At 36.2% G+C, this 27,285-nt stretch overlaps 1 protein-coding gene across 1 annotated transcript in view; it reads right to left on the reverse strand.

Moving 5' to 3' along the window:
• The window catches only part of BTAF1 (B-TFIID TATA-box binding protein associated factor 1), a 52,887-nt gene that overhangs the window by 16,380 nt on the left and 9,222 nt on the right, over nucleotides 1–27,285 (reverse strand). The window contains exons 2-21 of the mRNA XM_085325719.1: nucleotides 25,925–26,048; nucleotides 24,727–24,841; nucleotides 22,073–22,219; nucleotides 18,742–18,905; nucleotides 18,325–18,461; nucleotides 17,532–17,643; nucleotides 16,152–16,220; nucleotides 12,577–12,666; nucleotides 10,980–11,075; nucleotides 10,554–10,730; nucleotides 9,834–9,974; nucleotides 9,575–9,699; nucleotides 8,229–8,349; nucleotides 8,052–8,156; nucleotides 7,677–7,826; nucleotides 6,930–7,072; nucleotides 6,583–6,757; nucleotides 5,902–6,105; nucleotides 2,872–3,298; nucleotides 1,620–1,810 (exon numbers count right to left, since the gene is read on the reverse strand). Of these exons, the coding sequence (XP_085181845.1) occupies nucleotides 1,620–1,810; nucleotides 2,872–3,298; nucleotides 5,902–6,105; nucleotides 6,583–6,757; nucleotides 6,930–7,072; nucleotides 7,677–7,826; nucleotides 8,052–8,156; nucleotides 8,229–8,349; nucleotides 9,575–9,699; nucleotides 9,834–9,974; nucleotides 10,554–10,730; nucleotides 10,980–11,075; nucleotides 12,577–12,666; nucleotides 16,152–16,220; nucleotides 17,532–17,643; nucleotides 18,325–18,461; nucleotides 18,742–18,905; nucleotides 22,073–22,219; nucleotides 24,727–24,841; nucleotides 25,925–26,048 (3,013 nt within the window). The remainder of the gene's footprint in view (nucleotides 1–1,619; nucleotides 1,811–2,871; nucleotides 3,299–5,901; nucleotides 6,106–6,582; nucleotides 6,758–6,929; nucleotides 7,073–7,676; nucleotides 7,827–8,051; nucleotides 8,157–8,228; nucleotides 8,350–9,574; nucleotides 9,700–9,833; nucleotides 9,975–10,553; nucleotides 10,731–10,979; nucleotides 11,076–12,576; nucleotides 12,667–16,151; nucleotides 16,221–17,531; nucleotides 17,644–18,324; nucleotides 18,462–18,741; nucleotides 18,906–22,072; nucleotides 22,220–24,726; nucleotides 24,842–25,924; nucleotides 26,049–27,285) is intronic.

A 27,285-nucleotide genomic window follows, 5' to 3' on the forward strand; every position in this document is an offset into this window, starting at 1 on the left:
TTTTGTTTATTAGATATATAAGATGATTAAAATTAAGTTTCTGAATAGAAGCATATAGTATTTTGTAGGAGTGTTATCAGATTACTAACAAAAATCAACCTCAGAAAAAGGTATTTTTGTAGTCAGAAATTGGTCGCCCCCCCCCAAGCTTCATAAGCTCAAAACTAAGATTTAGATTTTGCAGGAAGGGAGAACAAACCACACCACATACTGTTGGCTTCTCCAGATAATTCTGAAAGATACACAAGCATGCTCACATTGTTATACAGGCATTTGATTTTACTATTTTTAAAGCTTCCTGCAACACATTTGCTAGCTGATTTTTCTTTATCATTTATTTATAAATATAAAGGAAGTAACTCATTAAAAGGTTGAGGGTTTTTGTTATGAAATACTATTTTGGGAATGTAGCTTAAGATGACAGATTCATTTCAGCAAAAAGTTCTCCAACTGCAATGATTCCAGAACCTCAGAGATTCGCAGTACAGGGGACCCAAGAACCGCAACATGTTAGCAAACGTTTCCAAAAGCAATACTGTATTTGTTATTCAGCCCCTCTCCTGCTCCCATCCTCTTCAGAAGCATAAAAATCTGCAGAGCTGTGTCCAAGCACCAGACAACCTATTCCACTTTATCAATTCAGTGTTGCTCAAGTTCTAAGCATGTGTTTCCTCCTCTTCATTTTCAAAGACTTAGGAAGAGCTAGGTTTAACTTGCTTCCAGGCTTTTTTTGGGGCGGATATTCAAAAAGTCCCTTTTTTAAAAACAAAGGACTGCATTTAAGAGAACTGGATTGTGTAGAAAAACAGTGCTTATCGGGACCTTTCCCTAGATGGCAACGTTTGTAAGGGAATAAAATAGCTAATCATATCACAAAATCCAGTTTCAGATTACTAAAACAAGACCTGGTCATGACCATTGAAGATATTTTAAACTGAAATTATGAACTAGAATTGTTAAAATTAAAGGTTTTTTTTAAACTGACTGCCAGCTTAGCAGATGGATTCCTTTTTTCACCCCTTCTGTAGTGGGTCACCAGTTTAAAAAAAAAAAAAAGAAAAAAAAAAACACACACACTAAACAAGTTGTTGAGAGTAGTGTTATAAGAACAAAATCCAACACACTTCAGGAATCACAGTCCCAACTAGGAACTTACTGAAACATTCTGAAGTTTTACATGAATAGATCAGTGACAAAAAAGTTTAGCATATCAAGTGTAAAAGTCAGGTACATCCTAAAGCTGGTCATATTTCAAGAGCAGTTTTTGATCCCTCAGAGTTTCCATTGTGCATCAAGACAATCAACATTAGCGTTGGTATCAGGACACAATCATAATGCAGTTTGTAAATCCACTTGCATGGATTTACACTGAGATATTCATACCCTGTACTAAGGTAATACTGAAGTATTTAGCGTTCTATAGTGACACTCTGAAAATTCAAAACAAGTTCTCATCCATAACTAGCATACGCTGCTTGCCTCATGGAATTTTATCTGAGCTCAGTTCCCACAGAAAACCCTGGACAGGTGTATTATAATGCTACTTGCTGCAGTGAATTTGAACGCTAACAAAGGCAGTGGTGAGGGAGAAAGTACAGACTGAAGTTTTCGAACTTTACCTCATCGAGCTCGGTAGGAATACTTCCGCTACTGCCAGTAGGGAGATCTGCAATTGGGGCTTTTGGAGCTTTTGGAGTAGGACCTCGCCGACTTGTGATGGCAAAAGCAGCTTTCTGGTGTCTGTACAGTGTAATTATTCCCCTGTGCTTAGTAACTGTATGATGCATTCCATCTTTATCAGAGTTGGGTCCTAAAAGGAGAAGAGGGAAGTTGACAATTTAAGCTACTGTATAAGATGTAAGAGGAAGTCACAACCACCTACAAGTCATTTGCAAATCTTAACTTGCTTTATAAACGATGGGTAAATGTCACTGTCCTCAGGAACAGAGGGAGTAAAGAGTAGGGTTACTTTGTTAAGAGCATATTAGACATGGCAAGAAAACTTAAGTGTGCAAATTGCCACATGAATTCTAATTAAGTGTGAAACAAGTAGAATTTCAGTCAAATAGAACGTGTGCTGTTTTCAGTATAGCTTTTGCAAAGGTTTCCTAAGGTTAATCTGTTTTCTTTTAAAGTATTTCAAAACTTCTACAGTAAAACAAAAGCAGATGCCATCAATGTCTTAAAATGCACTTGTTAATATTTCTACTTATACTAATMAGCTTTAATTTTGATCAAACATGTGCTATTCTACTCTGAGATGAAGTAGAGCATGCTCAATTAAGAAAAAGTGTGTAAGGGTCAAACCTTAACACTGGTTAAAATATATAAGAGTACCAAGTTCGTAATTTGGGTCATTCAATTAATAGATTTTTAGTAATATGTATCCTTTTAAAAGGATGCATGACCATAGCATGAAAGGTTTTTTTGTCCCAAGTATCCTCATCTCTTGTCATCTTACAATTAGCCTACAAAATACAGCTCTAGTCGGATACATTCCATGGGGAAGGGCCACAAGCAAGTCACTAACAAGCCACTCTGCTTTCCACATTCAGTGAAAAGCTTCATACAGAACACAGATAAAATGAAAGCGTAAGTGATAACTCAACAACAATAAATAACTGAAATTTGGAACAAAGGTCTTTCATATAGAACATTTCTGAAAATTAAGCCCACCATTAAGCTACATCGCACAGTTGTAAGAGATAACTGAATAAAATAACAATACTCACTTGTTTACTAATAAATAAAAATTCAGTTACTGACATTACAAAAATACTTCAAAAGCTAGACTCATACAAATACTTGTTTTTAATGGTTCAGAAACAAGCACAGGTATATTTTAAGCCTGACAGTCTTAAGACATCATACCTTTTGAATTTTCATGGCTGCTTTGAGGCTGTGCAGGACATGCTGCTAATGGGGTTAGATGTGGATCCACACAGAGGGAGTTGCAGAGATTTTTTATAATCTTTGAGTTGGGGCAAGGAGACCTTAGCGTACACTGTTGAAGTAACTTAGCTATACATGAAGCCACATAATTTTGTACCAGTGTATTCTCTTCTTTTTTAATAGCTTCCATTAAGGGTTTTATAACAGGATTTAATTTTTCTGGAAGTTGTTGCAAGTTCACAACTGCACATGCTGCAAAAGTATGGACTCGCAGATGCAACACTTGCCATTCTTGATTTGTTTCGTTAACAGTCATCTGAACTTGCTGTCGTTTGCTATCCAACTGCTGTAGAATTTTAGGACTCAGAGTAAAGGATGATGTTACTTCATTGAAAACAGAAGTAACCTAAAAGAAGGAAGAAAAGTTAAGTCTTTCATTTAGAGTAGAAACCGGATATTCTCTGAACACTGCAGTTTGCACAGCAGAACATGAGTCACTTCAGCCAGATATTTTCATCTCATTTTTCCAGTGAGTAACAGGAAATGCAGTTTCTGGAATCATGAACTGCAGCTCAATGGGAGAATGGGACATGCTACACGCATTTCAAGAATAGATTTCCAAAGCCAAGAAGGAGATCAATTGGGTAGTCCCCCAGATTTAGATTGCCCTACAGCCACAGGATAAATCCACATACGCTGTTTCACTAATAGATAAGCACAAGATAGATAAGCAAAGAAAAATAAATTAATACAAGATAGAAAGGATGTGCAAGGTCCTGGGCATGCAAACAAAAATACAGTAGCTGCAGCAGAACTGGCTTCATCCCTCACCTCACCTCCACCCTGAAACTGGCCAACTGCTGTTGCTTAAATCTGTCAAAGGAAATGGGTTAAAAGCAACACGCTATCATGGAATGCTGACCTTACTCTAACAATAGGATAAACGGGCTCTTACGTGTAGGAAAGATGGCAGCTTTTGAGAAGATTAGTGTGAGCTTTTACTTTTTATTTATTCATTCATTCATTCACTCATTCTTCTTTAAATGTTGTTGTCATGTCCTTCAACTATCAGAACCCAACTAGCCTATTAAAGACAATATTGCAGCCTGCACACACAATTTTTTCCTTCAAATTCTGTGGTTTGATAATGCATTTTTGTCCTTGTGTGGCAGGCGAGCAAATAATATGATTTAGTACAAAATTATTTTGACATAAGATACTAGGTAACTTTGTAAAACTGAGTATTAGATAGCTATTAAGCACTGAATTGGTCATTGTCTAAGGACCAGTGATCCCATTCTGATCATAGGAAGACAGAAGCACTACACTTCCCAAAGATCAAGGTTCCAGGTGAAGAATCTGGAATAAAATATTCCAGAAGAATATTTTAGAGAAAAAACCGAGGCTCCCCCCTCATATTCAAAGATTGAATGAATTAAAGAACCCCAAGTCAACTATAAAGAACAAACACTTATTTCTTTTGGCTTAATTGAAGCTGAACAGGTAAAAAGACATTGCATTGTCTTTGCTTTCTTAGAAAGAATAGCTTTCTCTGTATTTCTACTTTTAACAGATACTGCATCTGTTTTAGAAATAAACACCAAAAATCCAAAGCAGCAAAAAGATACCCTAGAAGACTTAAGTCTGCTACCAGACATTGAATATAGAAATCTTACTGAAATCTTTACCCCTTTGCTGTAACATAAGGTTGTGCTGCATTGGGGGAGAGAGAGAAGCAAAGAAATTAAGTCATTTTTCACATCAGAATAACATACTCTCCAGCCCATCTGTTGTTCAAGGTGGCCATTGAAACATTTTTAACAAATGTAAAATATTAAAATACAATACTTAAAGGGATGCAAGCACCCAGAGTGACTGAGCTCTGAAAGTGATTCTTCCCTAATTCAGTTTTGCTTTTCATTAGAAACAGATCATCCATGTTTATGCATGAAATTACTACTATGGATAGGATTTTAACTCATTATCCCCTCACCTCTCACACCAAATTATGCTTCACAATTTAGGTTCTTTGACCTATCCAGGTTAGTATTTAGCAGTTCTGGAATACCGAAGGATATTCTAGATACTGGAAAATTACTATTTGCATTAAGGAAAAAACAGAATGACTTAGGAAATTGCGGGTTAACTAACCTGACAATAGTCCTGGATAAAATAGAAAACCAATAAGGATTTAAGTGTCTGCCTGACATTTTTTTGTTATGGAAACAGGATCTTTTAATTAACCCTTTATTTTTTGATAAGTAAAATAAGCCATTTTAATGGGCTGCTGTGAAGTCAAATGCTATGGCTGTTTTTTTCATTGTTCCAGAACTAAAAAGATCACTATGGATAAGATGTATAGGCAAGAGACTGCCCTTTATGATTATTATATTTTTACCAATGGCAAAGGAAAACATCTGGCTTGCTTGGCCAGCTGTGCTTACTCAAACAGTTACATGTCTTAAAACAAGGAATGTAGGCAAAATACTTTATTCTATAGATAACTCAATTCAACTGCACATGACCTTGATGACTGGAATGACCAAGGGATGCAGAGAACAGGAATAGCAAGGAGGACCACAGCTGATTTTCTATCTAACTCACTGAAACTGATACTACAAGGTAGAAACCGACACTACAAGGTAGAACAGGTTTAGTGCTCATAAAACAAGAAAACACAAAAACACCTCCCACACACTTGAAAAGAAGTACAGAAGGCAACCACAGAAAATAGCAGGTAGCTGTAGTATGCATCTTCTGAAATCTTCAGATCCAGAATGATTAACTTTTGTAAAAACATGCATTAATCAAGATGCCTTATTATTGCACTCAATAGTAAGCTATTTTTGGTGTAGCCGAAACAGCATGGAGAGGTGCAGAGGAATAAGTGTCTGTTACTTATGTCAAAGGAAGCGCATAGTCACCACCCCTTGGTTTTTGAGTAATTATGCTGGGTGTCTTTCAAGACAAGACTAGATTTGAATGAAGTGTACGCATGCCTCTACTTACGAGCTCATTAGCTTGATCTATTGTAAATACACTAGAGTTTACTCTGCTCCCAATGTCAATGTGTGCATCAGCTAACAACGAGATGAGTTGTTTACATTCATTCTGCATTCGTGTAAAAGGAACAGCAATTTCATCATAATAAAGGTGTTCAGAAAGGACTCCAAGTAAGCGAGGTTGCACACAGATGGCCACAGTTTTACATTCCTGAAAACAGAGAGAGACATGTAATTCATATTTCTTAGTAATCACATCATTCCTGTTGTTCAAGTTTTGGGCAAGAAATAATGGATTTTAGCTGATGAAACAGCTTCCAGGGGAATCATGAACTTTAACCAAGGTTGTTAAAGGTGAACAAAACCCTCTGTCTACCACCAGAAAAGTAGTGAGTGAACACTGGGAAAACAGACACAGAAACAGGAAGTGTTGACCTCTGACAATACAAATCTTGAATAGACATATTGTATAGAAATATGAACATATTTATCAATTCATAGTCCTGACAGTTGGCTCCTAAACAGTGTAAYTTATTGTTCTATTGTTTCACTATTAAGATTATTGTTTTGATATTTATATATCATTTTAACTTTTCTACTGAAATTTTGTTTCAAACTAAAGTAGTGGATGACAAGCTGTGGATTAAGTTAGTAAGTCAAATTTATTTTTGCTGCAAAAACATCCTACCTTTTGCAAGGCTGCCCACTCGCAGATTACTAATGCAACACTAATCCTCTGCAAGGCAGATTTAGAATTCAAATGGAAGAGCAGTAGCTGAGCTAGTGATTCAGCTGGCTTTACTTCTTGAGTAACAGTATTTACACCTGGGTCACAAATACAGCAACAAAGTGCTCCCAGCAACCTGACAAAAGGAGAAAACTGTTACTCCAATGTTATAATTACTCAGCAGCTAACAATTCAAAAAATGAAGATGCCCCCAAAAAATTACATATAGATTTTTAGCAAAAACACTTTTTAACAGTAAAGAGACATTGCTTTTAAACACATCTTTTTCAGATTTCCAGTAAACTGACTTTGCTGCCATCATCCGAGCTCGCATGACAACGTAATCTCTGGTCGCTGGATCTTCTGCGATGCTCTCTGCCCCAGCAATGTATTCCTGAATCACTTCCTTACTCTGGGTTTGACCTTGACGCAGCTTAGTGCTTGCTTTTTCCTACAGCATAAATTTGAAAGAGGTTTAAAGTAAATGTGTTTGTAAGAGAAAGGAATTCACATTCCATAACATATATATGTTTCAATAACCATACCTGTCAAAGTTTGGACTAATACAGAATGTTTCTTAGCTAACAGATTTCTAGAAGTAGTTAATCCTTATAAATAATCTATCCACTATTATTCCATTGACCTATTAAACTTGCAACGTGGTTATTTTACTCAAACGTTAAGCTAATCTTCAACATGCAGCWGATAAACATTCAGCATATTCTCAGAAATAATGATTTTAGACTTAATTCAGTTCTTCAAACAGAAGTTGAAGAAGTTACTGTAGCTAAGCAACCACCTAGAAGTAGCCTTATAAAAGAAAGGATCTACAAAGAGCACACTACGTAATAGAACTGAATTCTCATGGGTAACTTGAGAGAAAGTTAATAGAACTACTGTCCTCTAYGGACTTGAGGTACACCTACGCACACACATTTGCAGAGTGGCAACACCACTGCTCTAACCCCTTCAGAAGCAGGCTCTCTATTATTAGTGTCTGGCTAATCAGTTTCTTCCTTTCCCTAGAAGAGTCTGCGAGGCTCTATTTCACTTACTTTTGACCTGGTTTTCACTTCTAACAACATGTTTAAGTCAATAGGCAAATGAGATGGCTGCATCATTAAGCARAGCCAGGCTCCCATCCATGGACAAGCAGCTGCAACCACATATTGCACAGATGCCTTGCTTAACAGTTCCAGCCATACCTGGAAAGAAATGTATTAGAAGATGTAACAAGTTTGTGGTTACACAACATCACAGATGTGCTGATTCAAGTACTAGGAACCATCCTATTCCCTCTAGTTTATGCTAAAATCTCATAGCCATACAAAATAAACATGAACAGACTATTCTTATCTGCACAACAGGGAGGATATAAAAGAACTAGATGCACAAATTGCACAGATCTAAGTGACAGGCCAAGCAAATACCTTGTGAATAAGATCCAGAATTTCTTGGTTGCTTTCTAGGATACAAAACTGAAATATGTGTCTCAACATGTCTTGCAGAATTGGAGTTAGCCACGCTGAAGAGCTCTGAAACAAGGATATAATAATTGAGAAGATTCTAATATACACCATAACACAACACTAGTAACTAATTCTTACCTGGTCTTGGGTAGAGAGCAGGGTGAATAATGTTTCCAGTGCTGCTTTTCGCACAGAAGATATAGTATGATGCAAGAATGGCCACACACGTGGGACCAAAATTGTGAGCGACTGCTGAATACTGGTACATGAAAAAATGTAGAGGCAGCGAGAAAGAAAAAACACAATTAATTCAAATAAAAGTTTGTTACTGATGATAGAGAAAGAAAGTCTTCTAAGAAAAAAAAAAGTATTATTGTATATGCTAGGTGGTTTTTAAGTCAGATCAAGTTGAAATAGTTTGTTAGTGTCATTTTGCAGAAAATACTGTTTTCTTTTACCAACAGTATGAATGTTTAAATGAACTACTCTTTTCCATGTTGTTTCCTAAATTACACTTCCTTCTTCAATTATTTAGAAAAGTGTTTTCAGTTATGAGTTTATTTTTACATAGTTAAGATGCAACCTTGTTTAACTAGTTCTATTGTGTATGAACTTGCACATCTGCTAGTCGGAGTTTTTAATACAAAGGGGGTGATAAAGCACCTACTTTCTGCATAGATGCTSTAAGTTCACCATATGAATCATGAGAAATAGGTCAGAGTTCCAAATAAAGAGGAACTCAGTATTGTCTTCAAATTGAAATAAATTCTGAAAAGCTAACAATTACTGCCCTGAGCAATTAAGCCCTAATCTGTTAGAATACAAGATTTTAATATTTGAAGTAAATGAGGAAGGCTTGCCTTAGAAAAAGGGGCAAAGTGGTTTAAAAACATCTTCCCTCTGTTTTTCTTCAGTGAACATTACAGTAACTTTTTTGGCAGATTCCCCCTATCCCTACCCCTCTTGTCCTTTTTGAAATAGAAGTCAAATTAATCCAATCTGTTGTTTATCTTCAGTCATAGAACAACTGGCTGTACTATTGATGTGACTTTTCATCTCTGTAGCTTTCTTTAGTACTAGTCCAGTAGCAGTGCTCCACAGGCACGTGTATTTGTTCTAAAATAAGCAGTTTCACCACTTGTCAAACTTCAAACACAGAATGGACAAATGAAAAGGAATTTGTGAACAGAACCACCACGTGATTGGTTATTTTAGTAAAGGATATAATCTCCTACACAAATGAACAAAATAAAAGTCCCATATAAGCAATGCCTACTACTTTTCAATTGTTTTGCTGACTGTTTCTAACTTAAGTAAAGTACTGTCTTAACCTTCACTGAGGAGAAGCTAGAGTAAAATTATTGATTTACATCAAGCACTTCTTTGCTATGTGATCTGAGAGGCAATTTTGATCACTTCAGTTTGAAAATAACTTGACAAATCAAACCTGCAATACTGAAGCAATACTAATCAAAAATAGTTACCTGCATTTTCGGACCTGAGGATAAGTTAGAAGGGAAGAAAGAAGGATCATGATACTGTTTGTGGAAGCTGTCAAGTCATCCAGCTCCAGAAGTGCATCCCACAATGTATTAAGAATAAAAGGCACCTAAACAAACAAGCACAAGGGGTTATGGTCCAAAACCAGGAAAAAAAAAATGCAAGTGCTCATTATGAACATTTTCTTCTTTCAGATTAAAAGTGAACTTGTCAATTAGAATTTATGGAAAACAATTCAGTCACCTTTTGAGACTGAAGGTGAACCAGGCTTTCCACTACCGGTACTAAAGATGCTGCAGCAACAGCTCGGACATCGTCATCTAGATCTTGGAGACCTTCAGTTATTGCAGGCAAGACTTTAGGCAATAGAGTGTTGATCATATCCTGCCAAAAATGATCAAAGATATTTTTAAACTGAAAAAATGTGCAATAAATCAAGCAATTAAGATATATTCTGAGTCTGTGACTAAACTTGTTTGTTATATAAGCAGAAACCATAGGCCCAAGAATATAGTTCAAATATTCAAAGTTACCATTCATGAAATAAAACCTAAGTTAGATTTTAACAAACTTTAGCTTAAAACTGTGAAAACAAAGCCTAATGTTTGCAGAATAATAAAATGAACAGATCAAACTTCTTGTAGCACTCAGCTAGGTCAACACAGCCCATAAAAGTAGGACCATAACCAGATATGCACAGTCTGGTTTTAATCTGTTCTGTCTTTGAGTAACTATTAACAAAGTTATAGCACTACAACAACTCTGCTATATACCTGCAGATTTCTGCAACCTGAATATAAAGATGCATTCACACATCTTAATCCACATGAGACTGCAGTGCAAGCAATTTTGCCTTGTTGTATCTGACCATTGTGCAGGCACATCCTCAACTTTGATCTTTCTGTTCTGTTTTTTTGAGCTTCTATTCCAAAGCTCTCCTCAGTTTATCATGAGAGTTATTACCTGACGCACTGCCAAAGCATACTTTATTCCTAGGAGACCACCATGTCTCACTTCCCACTGTTCCTGTGTAAGCAGCTTCAGGAGAACATCCACAGTTTTATGAACTCCAGTCTCATTCATATGTTTCAGTACTACTCCCAAAGTCTGTGCACAAGTCTCACGCACTGGTGCTACCACCTAGGATAAAGTAAATGATGAAACAAGTATTTCTGTATGAAACCTCACTCAGAAGTAAACCCATATGAGTAAAGGCAGGTGAGCAGAACTGCTATGCAAGGTGGAAATCCGTTTATCAGCTACTTCGTAATAAGCTTCTGCATGCAGTTACAGCAGGCATATGCAGTAGCACTGTACAAAGCATAGCACATCTGCTGCAAAGTTCTCTCCCATAAAAGCCTGCTCATCTATCTATCCGGAGTCACTTACTTCATCTGACACAAAGTCTCCAAATCTGTCTAATGCAAACACACAAAGAAGTCTAATAACCAAGTCTTCTAGCCACTCTTGATGCTGCTGAATCATCTGTAAAGAGAGAAGTTGAACATCTTGACTGTATTTATTGAAAAAGGACTCGCTATAGCTAAATTCATATTAAAGATTTAAAATGATTGAGTATCATCTTTTGTTGCACAGATGGCCAATGCAGAGCAGTCAACACTACTTTTCAGCTCTGACCTGGCTTGTCAAAAACAGTAGGTTTCTTGCTTATTTTTGAAACAGTATATATAGAGAGACTGGAGAGCACAYTATAAAGAAAATGGGAACTTTTACTCCTAAATAACGCGCACAGTCATCCAGAAAATCCACCCTGAATAGTGCCAATGTATCCTAGACACATCAATTAACATTTTTTTGAAAAATATTTACACACAAACTACGAAGTAGTATTTCTCACACCTGTGGGAGCCCCAGTGAAAGGGGCTCCTTCTTCCAATCTCTGTTTCCTCCAGTTTTAACAAAGAAATTTAGACCAAGCCCGTCTCAAGGCTCTGGCCTCTATTGGTTAGAACCCCCGTATCTTTAACTCAGAGCAGAAGCCCTGTAGATTGAACTACTCAACATCAGCTTTCTCATCTCTGCTGCTTTCCTAGGTGAGCATTCCCCTTGAAAATCATCATTTTAACAAACAAAAGCTTTCATCATGTTAAGAAATTTCATACTCCCATGCACGTCAGAGTTATTGCCATGCCTGCTACATGCAGGCTATCTTTGAAGCTAACCTAAAAGCCATAGTCTCTTTCCATAAAKAGTTAAAAAAAATTATTAGAGTACCCTATTCTTGCAACATGGGTTAAACCACTCTGCAATCTCCAAGGAAGACATACAGCTCCACTTGGAAGCGAGGTGTAAGTAACTGTGGCTCAATATACCTCTGGTAAAAATATCTCCTCATCCTTCCACACTGTCTGTATCATAAACTTCCACAATGAAACTCTGCAGCTGCAGTAACCAAATTTAGTTCTGGAGGTAAGAGTTTGTCTTTGCTTTCCAGCCACTTTTGCAGCAGCAAAGTCAGTATGAATTGGAACCTGATTCCATATGAGTTATTACTGTCAGGAAATCAAATATCAGTCTCCATTTATTTAAAAGCAAAATACTTTTCCAGGAGTTAAATCTTGCAACAAGAGAGCAAATAGATTGACAGAATCAGCTTAGTACAGTTCAAGATACTTTGGCTAAGTTTAGAGTTACATAACCAACTTAGACCATAAATTTTGTTTCAGCACGCCTTTAGCATGGTCTGCAACTAGCATTTTCTAGTAGGGAAGTTTGTTTAATGAATGTACACACACAATCTACATATTAAGAGCTGCTTGTATGTAGCTTGTTTTTGYAGGTGTTTAAGAGAATTTAACATTKYATCATCAGATATAGTTTTGCAGTCCATATAGTTTGAGCAAGAAAATCTCATAGTCTACTATTCCTTTCAAATCATCCACCGCTTGCAAAGCTTCAGTATTTTAAATTAGGTTTAGAAAAGACATTTAAGAAACCTATTAAATCTACAGAACTAGAAATTTACCTCTTCTAAAGAGCTGTCTCCCATTTTACCACCACTTTTACCATGAGCTTTAAGTATCTCTCTTAGCCCAGTACCTGCACCATGTCGAACCTACAAAAGTGAAAAGAATTAAAAATAAGTCAGTTTAAATATTTAGAAACAGAAAATAAACACACTGGGTAGACTGAAAACACTGCAAGCAATTCAAAATATCAATACTTTTTTCTTAATCTACACAGCTTCAAGTGGTTTAGTTAATGGTACTTCRTAAATTTGTGGGAAAGGGTAGTGTTTTATTAGATAAAAAGCTTTACTTATGGAAAGAATTTTTTGACACTAGATTTGTGAAATATTTATACAGAAAGGAAAATAAGAGATATTAAGAATTGCTTATCAGATGTGCAGTAATATAGCTGAAGAGTTTTCATTTAGTTTTACCTCACTGCATTATAAAACACTAGTTTTTCAGAGATATTATACACTGACATGTTTTTTCTAGATGAAGTCTTATCACCCTTATCAATCTTTCATCAGTTAAAACAAAGCATCAAAATATTTATAGCTCTCCTAATTTGAATTTTTATATAAAAAGAGGGAGAAACGTTTTTAGGTATCTACTTTGTAATGTAAATACGAAGAGTCTTTACCTCACCTCCACTGGCACAAATATTACGACACTAATTGTCATGACACTACTACCCTCCAAAGCACTCATTTTCTAAGCACGGTTGTAGCTATAGCTACCTTACGATGATCACTTTTCAAAATATATAAAAAAAAGCTGACAGTTTTAAGTGCAGGATGAATCAAAACCTTAAAAAGCAAATCTGCTAACTCAGACTATACTTCTGGCAGAGAAGAAAACGAGTATAAAAATGTAAATCCTAYAATTAAACCACCAGAAAAGCAAAACCACAGGAGATGAACATACACATTGCTCTAACTACTGGAGAAGATTTTCCTTTTTGAGAAAGAGCAATTTCTTTTGGAGATCCAACAAGAAACACATCACATGATGGTAGAAGTTTTCATAAAGCCCAGAGCTCTGGATCAGCAGGTAACAAAAGTATATAAGCCCCAGTTCATGGAAAACATTCCGTATTTGAAGCAAAACTAGAATACACATACCAAAAAGCTAAGTCTAAAACCAAAGGCATCTTTCACTGAATCCAAAATGTAGTTTAGCATCTCAGATGAACACAGAGTGAATTCTCTGGCTCAAGAAGCAGAGGTGATTCTGTTGCCTCCATCTCTRTTACTGGGTATGACAGTCAGCTTGTACCAGTCTCAGGAACTAAGTAAGATACCCTGGCAGCTAGCTTCTAGACCATTGCAACTTTTGACTTYGGGGGAAGGGAAGGGCACAAAGGGCTGCTCAGAGACAAACTATTTCTAGTAAATTTATAAGCTAGARGAAAGCCGTCCTCTTCCCAGTAGATTTCATTTCCTAAACAGAGCTCAGTATTTTGGAACATTTGCAGAAATTCTTGAGAATTGTTGTTCTGTGTAGCTCACATGTATATGCAAACCTGCCTTACTTGGCTAGATATAAAAAAATAACTAATAATCAGAAATAAACAAGTAATACTGGAAAACAAGTTACAGCCACTTGTATATTCCCAGGCATAAGCAGTTGAAAGCACTAGATGAATTAAAGCACCTGTGGGCTAAAAAGAACAGGAATTATCACACATTGGTAGAAAGATGCGCTAAAGGCATACCTGTTTCCAGTATTTATGGTACCAAACTAGAGATAATTGGCTAACCAGGAAAAGTCTGCACAATAGCTACATTAGCAGTTGAAAAAGCAAAACTTTGAACCATTTTCTCCTTGAGAAGAAACCTTTACACAGGTTCGATTAAAATTTACACAGTATTTGCTATAAAGTGTACTTCATACATCCGCATGGTACTTAGAGATCATATTTCACAATTTTTTCTCCTATCTTTTTTCCTAGAAATGAGTGGCTAGTAGGTCCTCCAGGAATCAGAGGATCTCAGATGAAGCACAATGGTATAAAAGCTTATACTTCTCCATATGCACAGCTAAACAGCTGTTGGTAAAACCTATAAGCAAGCTGATAAAACCCAGCCACAGCACCCAGTCTTAAAATCTTAATTGCTCATAAAACACTGATCATTTGTTTGTATGTCAAGAGATCGCTTATGTGCTAGTTTTAGCTGACAAAGTGTTCCTTCCCTGGCTTGCAAACTTTCAAGCCTCTGCAAATGCAGCAAATAGCAAAATAGCAGCAGGAAAGATCAGTGTACAAAAAAAAAAAAAAAAAAAAAAAAACCAGTAGCAAAAAAAAAAAAAAAAAAAAAAAAAAAAAGAAAAATACCAGTAGCAGGATTCATCTCACCTGACTTCAGCTGTCCATAAGTGAGCTAAGTAGCCGCAGCTGGTCACCCAGGCTACCTCAAGGCACAGCAAGGGGCTGCCATAGGGTGATTTTATAAACATTTGTTTTAAGATAGGTTAACCTGTTTTCACCAAGAACATACCATAATAAATTCTATATTGATCTAGTTCCTTAGTATGTACGTGGGCCTTATATCAAATGTACTAGCAAGGCTTTGAGAATGCCTGCAACCCATAGCGGGGGGGCAAGTGGACTTTAGTTTCAAATGCTATTTGCTATTAGCTTGCTTTCAAATAAGACAAGGCTTATTAGTTCAGATGCAATGATATACCTCATGAATATAATTACCCTTTTTCTGGACCCAGAATAACTGTGCTTGCTGCATATGATCTATCTTTCTGCTTCCAAGTTTGAGGTCAGCATAAGCAGAGCCAACTTGGTATCACTGAACCTGTGATATAAATATGCCTAAGCATGATATACATGGTGTTAACATTTAATCTTTCAAAACAGACTTTATAATAAAACTGTGTATTAGTTGGCAGTAGTTATTTCCATCTGCTGCTGCTCAAGGAAAGACTATTGTCTGCTACTTCATTTTTCTGGTCTAGGAGAGATATCAAAGTAAGTAGCCGACTGAATAAGAGAATTGAATGAAAGTGAATAGAACAATTTTCAAATCTTGAAAATAAGTTATTTAGGCAATCAAATATAGTTTTGCAACAGATAATTAACACTGTTCTTAAAAATAATTTTCCATAAAGAAAAAAATTATTTGTAATCTATCCTCTTAGTAGAGTGAATTTTTTTTTGCCTTTTCTAACTTCACATTAAACATGTCACTATTTTCAGTAGACTTGTACAGTGCTCTTCCAGCTCTTGATAAATTCAAGCCATTAACCGCTTAATTCTTTCAGCCATAGATTTACGTCCTTTTATTTTCCTAAATGAGAGCTACAGAAGTGTTGAAGTTTTATGTTCACTGCTATCAAGATCTTTCCTGCTCTCCACTTGCATATACATTACATTTCCATTTCCCCTTTAAATGAATCTTAAAGGGAAAACAAAATTCTCTAAAATCAGAACCGTCTTGACTACATAAATTTGTGATTGGTAGAGTTTCTGATATCTAAATGTTCATAAATCCTACAGTGTTTTTTTAATTGTGTTTAATTATACTCTAGATTTTTTCTATCTTTAATTACACCTTAAAATAGTGCACATAAATCTTACCTCCCAGGATGGGTTAAAGAGATCATTGCACACCTCTTCACAAAAGCTTTCCAGAGGCCATTCATTTGCCTAAATTCACATTAAAAACAAAAGTATGAGATTAATGAAGTCATTGATCAGGGGAAAGCTTCTTAAATTGTATGCCACTTAGATAAGCAAGGATAACAAAGACCTCCAAAGGCTTGATTATTCAGTTCTGCCCAATAACAAATTAAAATATAGCAACTTATTCCACACTTCAAAAAGTTTGCTGATTGGCACTGGAGCCTATTAAAAGGTTATGAAGTTTGTCTGTTAGTAACATAACCTCTTCCCTAGCCTAATTTTGATGTTCTAGAAGTCAGTCTCCCTCCAAGAACCACATTTAGGAAGTTAAGCAAAGCTTCTTACCCTTCCCAGTGATTCTTCACCAACTTTGCCTTTAAAAGGCAGATCAGGCAAATCTTACTTTGAAATTACACAACATAAGCAAATTGGGTGTCTTTGATCCACTAATAAACATCATCCTTTTCAAAAGGCATTAGATGTTTCAGAAAACCAGAAGGAGCATGTCCCATTATCCCCAAAACTTCCGATGGGGAAACGAACAGGGCTATGGAAAGGAAATTAGTAAAGATGCTAACTTCAGGAACTTCACATCATCATAAAGATGTGACAAAGTATTTAAAAGTCTAGCAACCAGCAGCTACTCAGCCTTCTCCTATCATTAATCCTTCATAATTCATTCTCCAATTACTTTTGTAAGTAAGAATTTAGTTACTAAACTATATTTGGAAAAATCTTACTTTTTAAGGACAAGGAGTTTACTAAGCCGAAATTTCTTCAAAACAAACTTCTATGGACCAGTTGTATTCTACTACAGCATTTCTTGTATTTCAAATTTTCAGTCTAGTGAAGCAACCATGCATTTTTCACCAAGTCATTCAAATCCTCAGTTAAAGGTAAAACTTAATTCTAAATTAAGCCTAATTATAGTAGGGCAAAGATCAAATAAAATTTACATGAACATTCACATCAAATTGTTTATGATTCAGTGTCATCTCTTATCATCTTTATCTGCTTAGCACAGTTTTACAGTTTAATATCCAAAAGCACCTACATTTAAGATTAATGCTAGTCTGACACCTGTAATCTGCCCTCTCAGGTTCATTTGAGTTAAACTCCTACCAGTGGATTAGATGTGTTATTTCACAATGCTATTTCCTATTTAAAGCACATTTGCTTCATTACATACAAAACTGAATTGGCAATGATGTTATTTATACCTCCATTTCTCATAATACTAAAACAAGCAAAGAATAAACTCAATCAGGGTGAGAATAACTAGGATTCTAGCAGACATTGTCATTCAATTCTTTAACAACAGCCAGTGCATCATACCTCTTCCGGAGCATTTTCTACCAATGCTTTTGAGTCTGTGGCAGGTTGGTTGATGACAACATTTGCAACTTTTCTTCTCTTTTCTTCTGGTTCCCCATCAGTGCTATCATTGCTAAAAAAAGGAACAAATACAAGTTTATGAACTGAAAGTATGTTTTAAGGGAAGTAATTACTTCTACAACTGAGGTCTCAGAAACAGTAACACGTAGCAGGAATATAAAACAAGTTTGATCAATACCTTCTGAAATATACTGTATAGGTAGAAGTTACAGGTAACAATCTGGTGAGGCAACAGCAGAATGCCATCCCAAATTTGCAATCTTTCTCAGTCTTTTCAAAGAAAAATGCCAAAATCCTCAGGGGTGGGGGGAGGGGAGGGAAGAGGGGGGGAAAAAGATTCTAAATTTATAGTTCATTGCTCATTGAGAGTAGAGTAGGTACAAAAACACACCAGTATAAACCACAGTGAAGAAGGAAACATCATACATAGAAGAGTTCTATCTGAAGTTCTTAGTTATCTTCATAAATCCCCCATTTTCATGCGATAGTCTCAGGCCATATACAATAACAGGAACAAAACAGAAATTTCTAAGAGCAGCCTCCCACTATTCCAAGATTCCTACAAAGCTAAGCCCTTCTCTGGGAGTAACTATGGCACAAGTGTTTTGCCATCAGTGTAATTAACTGTAGAATGTAAAAGACTAAGAGGCAAATACTGTAGGAAGTTTTACAGACAAGTCAAGTTATAATCCTTGCCTAACAGAAATCACAGTAAAACAGTTCACTGTTATACCTCTTCTCATTGGCTTCCACTGCATCTCTGGATCTTTGCTTTGCAAATAGCTTAGCCATTCTTTTGGCTTTGTTCTTTTGTCTACTGCTCATACCAGCTCGAAACTCTGAGTCAATTAACTCAGCAGCCTGAAGAGTCTGAAAAAGAAATTCCTTGTCAACTCTTCTTACAATGAAGGTCCTGAAAAAGCCCTCAGACCCCCAGCATTCAATTTCCCCAAGCTACCCTCCATGATTTGCAGTTTAAAGACAAGCAGTTTAAAGATCAGGTAAGACTAATGCGCAACTATGGTTGCCAAACCAAAATGTACCATATTTAAAGCTGAGCATTATATTTAAAACATAAGGAATTGTAAATATGTAAGTACAAATAAAGCACTTATTCCATTGCAGACAAACAGCCCAAGGTTTTACCTACAGGTTGTTTGTTAACAAGTGAAACTGAAGAAGGAGGATAGTCCAAATCTTCGTCATTGAAGAGGTCTTCAGTATTCATCCCAATTGCAGCACCCATATCAAGACCAAGTTTCTTTTGTAACAGTTTCCTCTGTCGTGCTATCCTCTCTTTAGGATCAATTTCACCTTAAAAGTTTAAAACATAAGACATGTCAGACTTCCAACTAGATACATTACTGAAGATTTGCTCAATGAAATAATGSAACAAATCTAAAAGCTGCATAGAATTAAATTTTATTTGGATAATGCATCACTAAAATGTTTTAATCTCTAGATCTAATCTGAGATTAAATGTTTTAATCTCAAATTTAATCTCAGATTCCTAAAAAGACCTTTTTTGCTGTTGAAGCTATACTGCTACTTAAAGTGATACTGATTTTTAATGGAGGGAAAAAAAAAAAGTAAACACACAGCTCCAACAAAATTCTTTCCACAGAAGTAGAATTTAGATCTTTTGCATTTTAGAAAAGTAGAAGGAGAGAATTCACACATTAGGAAAAGAAATCCAACAACTGGATCAAGAGTTGGCACTTCATTACTGAACACATACATCCTTGCTGGATTTTCAGATTTGGTAGCTTGGTGACTTTTTTTCTTTTTGTGTGTGTGTGTGTGTGTGTGTGTGTGTGTGTGTGTGAAAATGTTCCCTCTAAAAGTTTTTCTGCTGGAAACCCAATACCCAAGAAATTGCCAACAGCAGCAAAAAGCTTCAACTGATAACTCAGTCCAGTATCATAAAATGGTCAAGGCTGAAAGGGATCTCTGGAGATCATCTAGTCCAATCCTCCTGCTCAGAGTCACCTAGAGCACCTTTCCAATGATTGCATCCAGATGGCTTTTRAACACCTCCAAGGAAGGAGMCTCCACAACCTCTCTGGGCAGTCTGTTCCAGTACTCTGTTACAACCCCCACAGTAAAGTTTTCTCATGTTTAATACAATATTTGTACAAAGTTGGGGGTGGTGGTATTTGTTTTGAGTGTTTTTGTTTTTTGTTGGAAAGCCTGAACTTCTACTTTCTTTAGAAACATTCTTTCTTGTCAGATGCATAGGACCTAACTGCCCCCTCCCCTTTTGGCTAGACTAGAAATACCCAAAAGAATTGCAGACTGAGGCATAAACACAATTTTGCTAGAGTACTAGAATCTGTTTAAAACCTAATCCTCAAACTTGTGTCAGGCATGGCTCCTTTAGGAAATTAAGATCATAGCAGCTGCCTCAAGATCTTTGTGATGCTTAAATGAATGCCTGAMGTACTTAATATCTAGATTTTGGGTGAGTATAAGAACAGAGAATTTTAGTGTCCTAGCAGATAAACTCACTTGATGAGTTTGCTACATATAAACCAGAACCTGGAGGTCTGTCAGACTTCACATTATTTTCATGTGTGGTATGGAAAACAATCAGAAGTTTGGTTTTTTCAGTCACTAATGCCTTTGTAACTGCTTCCAAAGGACTACTGAAAAGCAATTAAGAGAATTTATTCCTATTCTGTTATCCACTGAAAGATTTTCAGAAATTCATAAGTAGGTGATCAATATTGATGGAAGTTCTGAGTATACACCATGTTTGGGATACATCATTAACCCACTTGGGTTTTCTTTTATTGTAGCATTTAAGTGGCAAATTAGGAAATACAAACAACTTCCATTCTCTAGAATATTTTACTTTCCTTGCACAAGTTCATCTTATGAAAAAGTGCCAAAGACTAAATCCACAAATTCATTATCTGTCTTGCTTTATACATCCATTCACGCTGAGAACTTAAAGCAAAACAGCTGGAAAATGCAGCAGACAGCCTACATATGTTTTCCCACAATTAAAAAAGCAAGATCTAAAGCTAAAGCTCATTTTCATTCACATGATTTAGAGTAGCATGTGTTGTGAAGCACTAGGATAAGTATCATACTTATGAACAAGTAAAATTTCATATTCCATCCAATTGTTTTCTGAACAGGTGGGATTTCATTAGAAGAGATGAGATTTGTAGAACATCTTATTAACCTAGCATAAAAGGTGGCAAGCAATAAAATAGTAGTGAAGCTTAACAGACAGGATACCGCCTGAATGTCAGGAACCATGGGTTCTGCTCCTTCCTGAGCTAGCAATCTTCTGTGTACCCTGCACAGAATGAATCATGCTCAGGGAACAAATGAATCAGAGCTATGAAGTCAGAGTGGCTTCTTATCTATAGCACCATTTCATCTGGTGCACAAATTGGAATGTGGACTGGAAGTACAGCAGGGTAGTAGGGTAAGGAAAGAACAAGAGTCTTTTAGATTAAAATAACTTAATGTCATTTTACAGCTATAACCCAATTCTCTCCACTAAAGAGTCCAGAAAGATACCAGACAAGTCACTTGAAGAGATCTCTCTCTCWCWCWCACACACACACGTGTATTCTACATTTCTTATGAGCTTTAAGAGACACCAAAAGTGCAAGCACTCTGATAGAAAAGCACAAGATCTCTTGACAGAAACCATAACTTAAGTTTTATCTAGTGTCAGTTATGTCCCACATTTTCTGAAGAAAAAGATTCTACTTCTTTTCCACTAGAACACTGAAAACTGAGCATCTGTAAAAGCACTCAAATGCCACAGCTATAAGCACTAGAGGAAAGCCTGGATTATGCTATAAATAAGGCCAGTAGCCACTGTTTGGAAGAARAAAATAGTAAATATTTCTTCTGTTCATTCATTCATTGCAAYTGAATGCAAGTCCTATATAAAAAARTTGTTAATTAATAACAATTAAGTATCTTAATGTGTACTAAATGTTTTAAATATTTGACTGTCCAAACTTGAAAGCCAAACTGCAGAATTTCTGGGGGGCATCATTTTATATGAGAAACCTTCATGCCTTTTAAATAAGCCACATCCTGCTAATTATATTTGGGAACATCGTTTCAATCAAAAGAAAGTGATTTATAGTTCCTACATCCTTAAAAATAAGGCTACAGAAATTCTACAGCAGCCTTTGACACCGCTTTTTAAACTCCCCTTCTTAAGGTTTTGTATATGCATACTAATTCTAATAAGCAAAGAACACTTCCCCCCCCCCCCCCCCCGCAAAATTAATCTCAATATCTTACCACTGAGAATCTCAGAGAGTTATATAGCCATAATTCACTCTAACTCAAGAAAGAAAATATAAGCCAGGTATGTTGGAGCATGTTTCCTTCCTGTTATTTCTTAACATTCCACAAAGCCATGCATGACCAGACATGACACAGCCAACACAAACTTTTTCAAAACACTAGATTTTCTTATCTGCAAGTCAAATATAAAGATATACCTGATTTATCATCTTGGACTTCAAACTCTGCACCAGCAGATCCAAGGAGAGATGCACCATGTTTCAACAACCGACATATATCAAATCCGTCAAAACGTAACCGATCAGATGAAGGTGAATCTTCCATAGGACTTTCTGAGCCTGGTTCTAGACAGACATTGAAAATAATACTAAGAAATGTGTGATGAAAGTTGTTTTCAGTCAAAGCAGAAGCAGAAGAGAGGGAGATGAGGAGGAAGAAAGTCTCTCTCCTTCAAATGAAGGACTAGACATACAGCATTTTGATACCCAGATTTTAAAGGCTCCACTTCACAAAGAAAGGCTGAGGGGGAGAAAAGCAAAGCATTTTAACCGAACAAAACAAACAAAAAGCATCCACACTTGCAGTATTTTTTCCCTTAACAAGTTTCACTTAAGATTTTGGACACTGACACACTAAAACGATCTCTGTACATATATACAGCCAGCTTGCAGTTTGAGCTACATATGGCTTACAAATAGTTCAAACAAGTATCACGCCAACACTACATCATACGATAAACAGCAAGGCATCCCTGGCATGGAAGCTGGAGAGTAGTCTTACCTATCGCTATGGGAAGAAGCCAGCTACCAAAGGCTGCTGAGGACTAGTTTATCAACTCTTCTCAAATCCAGCTGCAGATACAGCAGTGTCTATCGTCTCCTTGTTATGAATTCACTCCYAAAGCATCCCTCCGCTCAGCTCTCAAAGACTACTGTGCACTTTGTGGCTCTTAGCCGCATGCAGCTTAGCATGCAAAAAGATTGGTCACTCCTACATTACCTAGCATGCTCACATGCCAATTGTAATCAGCTGTGTAAATACAGTTGTTGYCTACCAAAAAAGAGATTCTAATATTTAGTTTGATATGGTCCCCCAACACATCTATGGAAGTTTGCTGACTTACAGTAAATGAGTTTAATTACATACAAAACACTTCATACAAAATAACTTTTTCTTTAGGTCTGAAGAAATGTGGGTAACATTCCATAAAACATATGCAAAAAGGATTTGCAGCGAGCCTAAGAACTGAAATATTACTAAATGTACATGTTTTACAGTAGTCTGCTTAACTATTTTATCAAATTTAAATCAAAAACAGAACACAGCCAGTTAACTGTGTTAAATGCTACCTGTTTCTCAAATATACATAATAGCTTCAAATTTGAGAGGCAGATATGTGAGAACTGGGCAGTGTGTATTAATCTGGTGTTAGAAACAGCCACTGAGCTTGGAGACTGATCTTGGAGACTTGGTTGCCTCTAAACTCCCATGTATAGAGAGAGTTTTAGAAGTAATCCTGGGAACTACTGACTGGTGAATCAGACTTCCATCCTTGGTAAGATGATGGGGTCTATAAATAAAGCTATTGAGCTTATGGATAAATATGATTTACTGGAAAAGAGTCAGCATGGCTCATGGCAAAAAAACCTTATCTAACTTGATTATCAATGTCCTCAAAGAAATCCAGATAGAGTGGACACAGTGGAAAGGTGTATTTACTTTGTTATTTTTGTACATCTATGCAAAGTATATACATATAAAATACATACACATGTATCTTATGTATGTCCCAAGAGCTTTTGGCAGAATTCARAATTTCATACCAAAAACTGAAGGAACTAAGTTACCACAGAATTGGGAAAAAGGTCCTTTTATGGACAAAGCTAGCAGAAGAACAGAAAAAAAAGGAGTAGGGCATAATGGTCACTTTTCAAGAAGAAAGAAGTCTGAGATTAATGCTGGAACCAGTTCTACTCAATGTCTTGAAGGTCAGGAAGGTCACTAAAACGAGACAAAGTATCTAATTTTGCCGTACAGATAGCGGAACTTTGGATGTCGGTGCACTATGCACAGTTCTATACTGTGCATCATGAGGAGGATATAAGAGTGGGAGAAAGCACAGAGACAGGCCAATAAAATGATTCAAAARAGAATAGCTGCCCTGCAAGAAGAGACTGAAGATGCTGTAGTTCTTCAGCTTGGAGAGGAGAAAGCTGTCAGAAAGGAGAAATATGATGGAAGTTTATAAAAATTAAAATACTTTTKTATTATTAAAATAGTTAAATAGATTCATGAATTTCTGGAACCTGTGCCACAGAAGGTTGTGAAGGTAGACAGTATCAACAGGTTCAAAAAGGAATTAGACAAAAATCACAGACAATAGGTCCATAAGCAAGCTGTTAAAAGCAGCGGCAGGGCTATACCTTCTAACATCCTTAACACAACAATTTCAGATGCAGAGTGAATGCAAACAGAATAGACTGCAGCAAGTGACCATTTCAACTTCCTTAGAAAGGTGCTATAAGCAGGTGAACAGAACAAAGGAGAAAAGCGTCTGCAAACTATTATAACAAAGTTAACTGGTTAAATTTCTCTTGCTTTGCTCGTTATTCCTTTTAAGTGCAAGAGTAAAAGTTTGTGGGTACAGAGCACATGCGTAAGAATTTGAGAAGAAGGTCAAGAGCATTGCTGTAACCGAATATGAACATCTAAAGCCAGAGAGGTTTACTACAGTCCAAACACATCTAGTGCTCATAAAAACAGAATGGCACAGTTTCCTTGAGAAGTCTCATATCACAGTCAGGTTGCATCAGATACACAATTAACTCTACATAATTCATTTAACAAGCACCTTGTTTTGATCTTGGAGTTGGATTCCATTCAGGTACATTTTTCACTATTGCTTCAACAGCCTGGCCAGCTGCAATACGAGTATCCCAGTTCGTACTTCTCAAATATACTAACACCTTGAAAGAAAGATTGTACAATGAATTAGGTCTTTTAAAAAAAAGAAAAAAAAGAATAAAAAACACCAAGATTGGCTAAAAATATGCTTGTAGAACATCCACAAGCTGTTAAATACTATAAAATACACTTAATGCTATGGATTAAGTCAATATTCAAAACACAGCAAAAAAAGGACAAGAATATATGTATTAAAAAAAAAGGACACAAGCAACCTTTTCTATTCACTCACATTGCTTAGTCATAAGCCTTGCAAATAGCAAGACAGTAAGAACTTTGAAGATGTATTAAGTCTCATCCATCAAATTTAGTAAAACCTTCCTTTTTAAATGTACACTATTTCCTCCAGCACAGAGCTAAGCTTGAAACTGTTTTTGCTTTCTAAAAGAGAGTGTTCAAAAAGATTAATGGATCTGAAAACTTTGAAGCAATTTTATTGAAGAAGGACAACATGGGTCACCTTTTGCAACATATAATTCTCTAAACTAATTTAGCACTGTGTCTTGAATCTGGAAAAACTATTTGTTTCACTGAAAGTSGTTTGATATTCATGACTCCTTGGCCACTCTGCTGATAGCACCAATTGTGGTGAGGGCACCTGTTCAATAAGAACAGAATTGAGGTCACTCAGCTGTTTTCAGCTGTCAGACATGAACTATTTTTGGTGGTTTTACTGGACTTGGCCAGATTCAAGTCTGAAACTAATGGAAATGTTTCCATTTTCCAGCCCTTTTAAAGGCATGCATCCTCCTATATTTTTAGCCCTATATCATACAACTAACAATCTTTAAAGGCAGAAGCAGAAATTTTAAGAGGTAGTAGAGCTCCTCCTTATAGATTAAAAACTGAACTTAACMGGAATATCAATATTAAATACAACAGGAAACCTGCCTTGCATAACCATCTCAGAGGCTGACATAGCAGCAGGCTTAACAAAAGCAGTCTAATTTTCTTCACTCATCTGTTTTCAGAGAGTACTGCAAAAGGCTACATTGTGTGTCTTCCCACATAACACACACATCTCAAAGCTAGTTTTATTCTTAACATTAAAAGTGTTGATAGAGTGTTAAGAGAGAGATACTTACTTTAGACAAGAGGTTGTTCAGTTCATGAGGATGCAGTTTCACTACTTCCCCAAGTTGCTGCGCAGCTGCTTTTCTTGTTACTGGCGTTGTACCGGTGTCCAGTAAAATAAAGAGACGATCAAGCCTAAATACGATTGACAAAAAAGTTATGCTACTTATAACTCAGTTGCTCCTTTCTATTAATATATCCCTAGATTTTTCAGTTCATCTAATGCAAATGAAAGAAGTGTTTGCCTTAAGACTGTCAATACACAGGCTGAAAAACATTTAATTTTCTAACAGTAAGTGTACAAAAATTGTTAGAAAGACTATTTTAAAAAAATCTGCAAAGTACAGGAAAATAAATTAAAGAGGTCCTTGTTTTGTCCTGAGGTAGGACACCTCCATTCTTGGAAAACTGTTAGGTTGTAAGCAGTCCTCAGCAACAAATTCTAACAAAAAACCAAGAGCTCTCAACTCCTCATATTGCGAATTATCATTTCTTTTAAAGACATAGCCTGTGATCTGTAACACAAGACTCTGTTTTTCCAGGATACCACAAATTTTTACTTTTCACCTGTTTCCCCCTAGCTCTCTTGGGTATATAAGGCCAACTCAGTTGTTTTATATACAGTTTTGAAAAAAAAAAAAAATGATGCTCCTGGCATTCCTTTGAAATATATAGGAATTTAGCCAGCAGATCAGTTTGCATAGTAACACTGGATTAGTTAAAAACATTTAGATAATCTATTTTCAGAATTTTTCTTCTTTAGAATTACCGTACAAGAAAGTAAGCAATCAAAAAAAGTGTTTTTTTAAAAAAAGTTAGGCTATCCAGATTATTAAATCAATGACAAAAGTGACAAATCTTTCCTTGCTGTTTCAATTTTAATTCAGGAAGTTAGAATTCGCTTTACAAAGTTCCAACTTTAGCTATTAGTTACTGGGCAATACAGAGTCATTACTGAATAGAATTCTAGAATCTGTTCAGGTAGTACAATCAGAATTGCATCTTCTAGACTTAAAGTTATTCATTAGAGTGGCATTTTTATAGTAGCAAACAAATGAAGCTCACCTAGATCAGCTCAATGAATTGAGGATGTAGATAACCTGAAAGCACCTCTTCCTAACAAAAAATATACTTTAGAACGGAACAAATACATGAAAAGGATGAATATTTTTCAGGATGATCTATTGCTACTACTTACTTTTCACTAAAATTGTTTTTAYACATTAATTCCAAAACTTAAAGAAAATGCAGTAACTTTAGAGAAAGGACGCTGACATATTTAAACTGCACTTATTCCTGAGAGTCCCTGCAACGGTGCCTCAAGAGAACAGCTGTGCTACAGTCAAGGCAATAATGTTGCAAAAATACAGAT

This window comes from Rhea americana, unplaced genomic scaffold (assembly GCF_003343005.1).
Source record: "Rhea americana isolate MKP2758 unplaced genomic scaffold, rheAme1 scaffold_122, whole genome shotgun sequence".
Lineage (NCBI taxonomy): Eukaryota > Metazoa > Chordata > Aves > Rheiformes > Rheidae > Rhea > Rhea americana.